Source organism: Lipotes vexillifer, unplaced genomic scaffold (assembly GCF_000442215.2).
Source record: "Lipotes vexillifer unplaced genomic scaffold, Lipotes_vexillifer_v1.1 scaffold1378, whole genome shotgun sequence".
NCBI classification, from domain to species: Eukaryota; Metazoa; Chordata; class Mammalia; order Artiodactyla; family Lipotidae; genus Lipotes; species Lipotes vexillifer.
Window position 1 is genome coordinate 296514 of NW_006775104.1, and position 8430 is coordinate 304943.

The 8430-nt window shown below is 42.8% G+C and overlaps 1 protein-coding gene across 2 annotated transcripts in view; it reads right to left on the reverse strand.

Annotated features, from left to right (window-relative positions):
- Positions 1 to 2052: 2052 nt before the first annotated feature.
- The window catches only part of KALRN (kalirin RhoGEF kinase), a 588759-nt gene continuing 582381 nt past the window's right edge, over positions 2053 to 8430 (reverse strand). For both annotated transcript variants that reach the window (XM_007449683.1, XM_007449685.1), the window contains 3 exons: positions 7653 to 7853; positions 3156 to 3294; positions 2053 to 2598 (listed from right to left, as the gene is read on the reverse strand). In XM_007449683.1, the coding sequence (XP_007449745.1) occupies positions 2053 to 2598; positions 3156 to 3294; positions 7653 to 7853 (886 nt within the window). The remainder of the gene's footprint in view (positions 2599 to 3155; positions 3295 to 7652; positions 7854 to 8430) is intronic.

Sequence of the window (8430 nt, forward strand, 5' to 3'; positions counted from 1 at the left end):
GTTTTTAGTAAATATGTTTTAAATTTCAAAATATTGTATCATATAGTATGTGTATATACCTATGGGTTTGAATGAATATGAAGGGTTAGTCAAGAGAGAGCTCTGAGGAAGGGAGCCTTGATGACCCAGGGCCATATGAAAACTAGGAAACAAATACAGTCGGAGTCAGTTTCTACATATTTGGTTAATCCTGAAAATACATAAGTGCTATCTAGTCTTATTGCTTGTACTTTCTACTAATTTATTAATCTATAATCTTGGATGGGATAAGGTGGAGGGTGGATGAGGAAATTGACTTTGTTACCAATGGAAAAGAATGATGAGTATTTTTAATTCTACATTTCCACTGTGGGAATAAGTGTTTTTATATATTAAAGTTCAGGCTTAGTTTCCATCATTCCTCTTCATTAAGATTGGTTTGTAGTTCTATTTATCCTTCATAAACTTTTCTGCTTGCACTTCTGTGCTGCATGATTTTAATTTTCTCAATCCTACTACAGTAGAGAAGCGATGCCATTAAACCTGATTTGGACAAACAGTTAAGTTATATTTTTAAAATATCATTCGCATAACAGCAACTTTAGAAACACATTCTCGGAAACAAAGGGTGGATCATGTACAAATACAAAAACAAAAACTCTTTCCCCAAAACCAAAAAAAAACCAAAAAAAAAAAACCAAAAGAAAGAAAGAAAGGAAGAAAAAAACCATGAAATGCCCAGGTTTAATTTTTTTTCCCACCAGTGGAAAAAAGGGCAGTTCATAATCATCTTGTACAGAGAATATACACCAGAAAGCAGTGTTGGCCTCAAAGTGCAATCAGTCCTTTTAGCCCAGGGAAATATTGGTGGCTGAGAGGTGATAGATATTGCAATCACAGTTAAAACTCAATGCTCTGTTAGGGTGATGTATCAGATTTTATTCCATGGCTTCAGAAAGGACTTGGGACCAGGCCTTTAAAAGGCCTATATGGCTGCCTCCTTTTGGTAAGCACCCCTTCACTTCCATAAGGGGTTAGAAATAAAGCAGGCCAGCTTTTGGAGGACTGCATTCTGCAGCGGCAGAAAACATCAGAAAGCATTGTTATGTTGTTCACAGGAACTGTAGGAAAGGTTTCTATTTGCACTTTTGTATGAACCTGTTTTATTTGTTACCTATTTCTAACCAAGTGTAGACATAAAAAATAGCCCCACACCTCTTAACTGTATTTGGACTTATTTCCTGGCAGGCTTTCCTGCCAGATGAACTCTGAGCTGCCAGTGAATCTGGGGATAGCATTTCATAAACAGAACCTAGGTTAGTCAAATACCTGTGACTGAGAGAAAAATCCTCTCATTCACAGATTGCTTAAGGGTAACATTGCTTTCTCTTAATGCACAGGTTCTGGTAAAAGAGTTCTATACAAGATTTATAAAATGCTCTAAAAAACCTGTCATCTAATTGTGCTTAGTCAAAACAATGTAATGCTTCAGTAAATAAGTCACTGTCTTAACTGGAGTACTCAAAGTTACTTATGATTGATTTCATATATATCTCTATATTATAAAACTCTGAAAGCTGAATGCGATATATTCTACTGTATGTGTACATGTATCCTATTAAGAAACTATATCTAAGTAATCTAATCCAGTATAGTTGACATACATGACATCTCTGTTAAATAGAACTTTTTGCTTAAAATTTCAGCCAAGGCGGAAACATTTTATACTCACTTCAGTGAGCTGAAGTTTTGCCCAGTTAACCACTCATTTTGGAACACGCAATTAAAATTTCATAACAGCTGCTATTCTTATCTTTGCCTCTCTTTTGAATACTTTCCGTGACTCTTTGCATCTGTATCTCTTCTGGATGACCTTCTGAAAAGTCCCTGGATTTAGGGTGATTTTACTGCTGCTCAGACCCTGAAAAACCACTGAGGAGGTTTAAGAGGTACATCTCTCAATCCAGAAAACCGTGTGGAGTGAAATAATGAACAGAATTATTTACAGACACATTCAGTCTTGCTTTGGTTCACACTGCACTTCCATGTGAAACCTCGAGGGCTGGGAGATGGCTACGTCCCTTGGTTTACCCGGTTGACAATGTAGCTCTTGACGTTGGGAATAGGCCGAACATCGTTCTGGTGCTTGCGGCGCTCTATGAAGCATGCCAGGCGGGAGGTGTCCAGGGGGATTTTGGAGTAGCTGCCATTGTGGGGCTGCAGCCATGGATGCTGCAGGCAGGTGGCTGCCGTGGGCCGCCTCCGAAAGTCTTCCTGTAGGATCACATTGATGAAATCTCTGGCAGCATTGCTCACGCCACAGAAGTACTCATGGGGGAAGCTGAAATCCACCCTGCATACATTGATACATGTCTCCTCCTTGCTCTCATCCAAGAAGGGGGAGACCCCGCTCAGCATGACATATGTCAAAACCCCAATGCTCCAGATATCAGTGCCCAGGGACACAGGGATGCCTTGGATCACTTCTGGGGCAGCAAACTCAGGGTTCCCAAGCAGGTGGTGGATGTGGAAGTGACCTGAGATCTGGACAGCATCCTCTAAGTCAATGAGCTTCACTCGAGGCACTGGAATCCGAAGGTCAATGAGCAGGTTTTCAGGCTGCGGAGATCCAAGGAGGCGGGGATAAGAGAAGGCAAGTTCAGCTCTCTGTTTTGACTACCGTTAGGACTCCATCCATTCAGACACGGTTCTGCCATTCTTTGATAAAGTCTGTAGTGTATGGGACATTACCTATGTTCAAACTAAACTAAACTCTGAGGTTAAATGGTGCTTTAGGGAAGTTGTTTGACATTGGAAATCATGTCTTCTTAACTAGCCCTTACTTCTGCACTAAATCAAGAAAAGAATAAATTATTTATTTTGGAGAACAGGGGCTTCTTTTTGAAAAAGATGGTGACATTTAGTGGATTCCTTCTATAAAGTTAGACAAAGTGGTTAAAGCCTCCCTACCTTCTCTAACCCCAGGTGTCATGTGACTCTGGAGCATTCTCACTGATTCACGAATAACACACTTATATTGTGACAACCCCTTTTGTGTTTAATATTCATAGGGATTCTAATGTAAGTAAATAAAATGAGAATTTGCCTCCCTCAAGGGTAATGACTGGCAGGTTAGACTTAACCATTTCCCTGCTGGGGTTGCTACTTCTTATTACCTTTATGTCCAAATGTGCAACCCTGCAGTTGTGAAGGTACTGCAGGGCTTCCATGATGTCTCGTATGTAGAAAGCTACTTTTTCTTCCATCAGCTCATCATGATTCATAAGGTAGTCTAAGAGTCGGCCGTCATCCATCCTGAAAATAGGGAGGAAAAGGCAAAGGAAATACGTTTATAAAGGAAACAGAAAAATAACACACACAAAAATCTGTAAGTTTGCTAACATTTCTCCTACTCCCTATTATAAATGAAGATCAATGTTGCAACACATGCATATTTTAGTTGGAGCCCAAAGTTAGTACAATGTTCAGAACTTATATTAAAAAGATAGACAGATAGATGCATGCATGCTTCAGGGAAGAAATCTGTATAACCTTAAGACACATTATGTTTCATTAACTTTTGAAACTGCTCACAAGGAAAAACGTGACACCTCTTTAAGAGAAGTTAGATTGCAAAATAGAGAAAGGAGGGAGAGAGAGATCTTGCAATTGTCTGAATAACTGGAATCTGGTGGCTTCAAGGAACCTCATATATGTCTTGCAAATAGCTTTTACTTGTCAATTTTTAGTTGGGGAAAGATAGAAACTAGGCAAAGTTTGATCTTGGCATTCTTTTATTTTTTTGCGGTACACGAGCCTCTTACTGTTGTGGCCTCTCCCGTTGCAGAGCACAGGCTCTGGACGCGCAGGCTCAGCAGCCATGGTTCACGGGCCCAGCCGCTCCGCAGCATGTGGGATCTTCCCGGGCCGGGGCACGAACCTGTGTCCCCGGCATCGGCAGGTGGACTCTCAACCATTGCGCCACCACGGAAGCCCTGATCTTGGCATTCTTGACCCCCCTTCTGAATCCCATCCCTCTTGGGCAACTTTCCAACCTTAAAAACTATATCTGGGCTTCCCTGGTGGCGCAGTGCTTGGGAGTCCGCCTGCCGTTGCAGGAGACGCGGGTTCGTGCCCCGTTTCGGGAAGATCCCACATGCCGCGGAGCGGCTGGGCCCGTGAGCCATGGCCGCTGAGCCTGCGCGTCCGGAGCCTGTGCTCCGCAAATGGGAGAGGCCACAACAGTGAGAGGCCCGCATAACGCAAGAAAAAAAAAAAAAAAAAAAAAAAAAAAAAAAAACTATATCTGAAAGCCTGGTACAAGGGGCCAGCCAGACCTGGATTCAAATCCTGGTTCTGCCACTAACAGGTTGGCTTGGAGCAAGTCATTTAAACTCCCTGTGTTTTGGTTTCTTCATCTTTAGAGTAACAACAACAACAACAACAACAATAATACCTATTTCATTATGAGGATTGTCCAAGGATCAAGTGAGACAATGAGGCATTTAAGCATAATTGGTAGCAATAGTAAGTGTGCAATAAATGGCAACTATTTTCAGGTGCTCTGGGCCCTCTTTAGCAGGGAGAGACCAGATGTCAGGCAGCTGGTCTCTAATATGCATTGGGCCATTGAGGCCCATCCCCAGGAAAGGCCCAGGCAGAGGAGCCTGAGCCAGAGTCAGAAACTACTTTTGAACACAGCTGACATCCCCCTGCCAAGTTTCCATTCTCTTCTCTAGCTTGTTCCTTCCCACAAACTTGTTCTCGTCTCCCGCTTTCCTTGACAGGATTAAAGGATAGGTCCCATGAAGGCCTCCTTTGCCTTCCTCTGACCCTGCAACGGTGGGACAGGGGTGGTGAGCATGGAGTGGAGTAGGACTGGGCTTGTTAGATGCAGCCCCCTGAACTTCTTAGAGCGTTTTAGGGAGAAGTTAACAGTAGCTCTACTCTGAGACCAGAAAGTCTCAGCCACCAAGTTCATCCTTAGAGCTCGTAGATAATGCAGATGCCCAGGCCCCTCCCTAGACTAGGGAATCAGAACCTCAGTTGCCTGGTAGAGAAAAGCTCTACCAGCAATTTAGATGGCCACCAAAGGGGTACCCACAGTCATGGCATAACCAGGGTTTAGCTCGGGTACTGCCTCTCCACAAATCTTCCCTGAACCTCAAGTCCAGCCAAGCCCCTCTCTATGTTCTCACACAACTCTCTCCAAAATATGCATTTACCAGGCTATGCTGAAATCATTCATTTACCTATGGACTTTCTCATTAGACTTCTAACTCCTCAAGTGCAAGAAATATAACATTTAGGGCTTCCCTGGTGGCGCAGTGGTTGAGAGTCTGCCTGCCAATGCAGGGAACACGGGTTCGTGCCCCGGACCGGGAGGATCCCACATGCCGTGGAGCAGCTGGGCCCGTGAGCCATGGCCGCTGGGCCTGCGCGTCCGGAGCCTGTGCTCCGCAACGGGAGAGGCCACACAGTGACAGGCCCACGTACCGCCAAAAAAAAAAAAAAAAAAAAAAAAAAAAATAAAAAATTTTATCTTTGTTCCTGCCACCCAGGCCCAGGTCTACACAGTGGGTGGCACATAGTGAGTGCTCAGTAAATGCAATATTCATCTCAGTTAATCCCTGCAACATCTCTTAGAAGTGGAAACATCTTCAGAATTCACAGATGAGGACCCTGAGGCCCAGGAAACTAAGTACACTGCCCCAAATCACAGAGCTGGAATTAGAGCCCAGGTTCTCCATGCCAAGAACAGCTTCTTTCCATTACTCTGTGGCAGCCTGATAGTCAACACCTTCCCTCAGAATGGTAATTGACAAGTCTGAAGAGGCAAAGGTTCTGGGTCTGCTGTACCACCCTGCTTGATACACAAGTGACAATACTTTTTATTGGAACTCAAGTACAACATGTTGTCACTTGTAAACAAACATAGTTCACTGTCAACAGAATGTACCTTTTGAGTTAGGAAGCTCTTAACAAACAGGTTAGGCTCTGAAAGGCTGTTTGTAAATGTATTTATGAAATCCAAAGTGACAATCTTAACTATACTCCAATAAAAATTTAAAAAAAAAAAAGAGGGCTTCTCTGGTGGCGCAGTGGTTGAGAGTCCGCCTGCCGATGCAGGGGACGCGGGTTCGTGCCCCGGTCCGGGAGGATCCCGCATGCCGCGCAGCGGCTGGGCCCGTGAGCTATGGCCGCTGAGCCTGCGCGTCCGGAGCCTGTGCTCCGCAACGGGAGAGGCCACAACAGTGAGAGGCCCGTGTACCACAAAAAAAAAAAAAAAAAAAAAAAAAAAAGAACTGGACTAAATAGTAAAGCATGAGGTCAGAATAAGTGGTTAATGTGCATATAAATTATTTTTATCAATTGAAAAAAAAGAAAAACAAAGTGACAACTTACCAGCTACTACACAGCTATAGAAAGATAAGTATCACAAAAGGATTACAATTACTAACAGTGATGGTTTTGTCTCCTCTTGTTTCTTTTCAACCAGTTAAAAAGTGCAGCCTAAGATGTTTGCATTTTGGCTTTCTTTTTTTCATCATAAATAAATTTACAGAAAGTTACTGCTTCAAACCCCTCCCTCCCCCGCCCCCACACACCTAGACTAACAAGCACACAAGAGCAAGACTAAAATGACAGTTGAAAGGTGTAAACGGAGGTGCTTCTCTACGGAACGTAGGTTCACGTGGAGCCAGACACAGCACTGGTCTTCGGTATAAATGTCTATCTCCTCTCCAGGCGCAGGGCCTCATCAGCACCAATCAGAAAATATTTCTACGAGGGCTCCATACTTCTGAAAAGATTGTTCTCTTTAGCCTCTGTAAGGTCTCCCTAAACCACAGAGCACGATCTCTGTTCTTAGCTTGGGGAAGAAGTGGGAAGGATGTGACCTTACTGGTCTATTCTGGGGCCCAGTATGTAGCCCCAAGTATATGGCTGCCTGAGTCCCTAGAAAATCTGGAATGAGTGGAAGGTTTTGAGGGTAAGATTCTACCCTTAAAAGAATTTCTTGGGTGGTAGATTGGGGATGCTATGGCAGTGAATAGATGCACAAACGCCTCTCTTTCATTTCAACTCCACCCCTGTCAATAAGCCCATTGTCCATAAGCTTTTCCTAAACTCCTGCCCAGCTTAACAGTCCATAAGAGAAAGAAGATGAAAACTGGAGTGAGAGAGATGTGGGTTCAAGTCCCAGCTTCTCCATTTCATAGTTTTAAGTTTTAAGTTTAAGTTTTAAGTTTTTTTTTTTTTTTTGCCGTACGCGGGCCTCTCACTGTTGTGGCCTCTCCTGTTGCGGAGCACAGGCTCTGGATGCGCAGGCTCAGTGGCCATGGCTCACGGGCCCAGCCACTCCATGGCATGTGGGATCTTCCCGGACCAGGGCACAAACCAGTGTCCCCTGCATCGGCAGGTGGACTCTCAACCACTGCTCCACCAGGGAAGCCCTAAGGAGCTACTTTTAATGATCTTCCTTATCCTTGATTTTCTGATCTATAAAATGGGAATAACATTTTTATACAGTGGAGGGGAGAGTGCATGTTACATACAACACTCTGTAAACTAGAAGACATTGTATGAAATGTAACTGCCATTTCCATTAATTGTGGGCAAGAAATAACCCAAATAGCTGGGGACCACCTTCGAGAGATGACGCCTATACTTACAGTTCCAAAATCAGGATGTAGGAAGTGGGGGACTCATAGGTGTCATGGAGAGTGATGTATTGGGGATGTTGCAGGTGCTGAAGTAGGGCAGCCTCGTGGGCAGCCTGCTCTTTTTTCTTCATTTTTTTGCTAACAAATTTCACAGCGACATCTTTGCGAGTAGCTTTGTGAATGCACTTCTTTACTATGGAGAACCGGCCTCTGGAAAACAAAAGGAAGAAAGTGTTTTGCCAAGATTCCTCAGTCAACTAGGTATCATTTTATTGAAAGATATGAGAAGTTTTATCTGAAGTGATTAGACAGTAACATTTTATTAGGAATCTACTTTTCTGCACTTTTAATTGTAATGTTATCATTCAGAAAAGCCATCTTTCCTTTCTTAGCATTTTAGGGTTCTTTGAGATGCAAAAAACTAAATAATATTTTTAGTCAATATATTTTTCTGTCATTTTGAACATCAACCACAGGTTCAGTTTTCTTTTCTGAACAGAATATATTCCTATAAAATATAACAGTGACAATGTTAAAGAAGGAGGAATTCTGCTTTATGGTAATTCCATAACATTTTCTAAAGAGGCAATTTTTTCATTTTATTTTATATTTATGATGCTTCTGTTACAGAAAATTTCCAATATACACGAAAGTAGAAGAGATCTTCTGTGTACCCAGCAGCCAACAGCTTCAACAATTATCAACGTTTTGCCAACCTTTCATCTATTCTTTTCCCACCTCCTTCCCTTTTTCTTCTGGACTTTTTTTTTTTTTTTTTTTTTTTTTT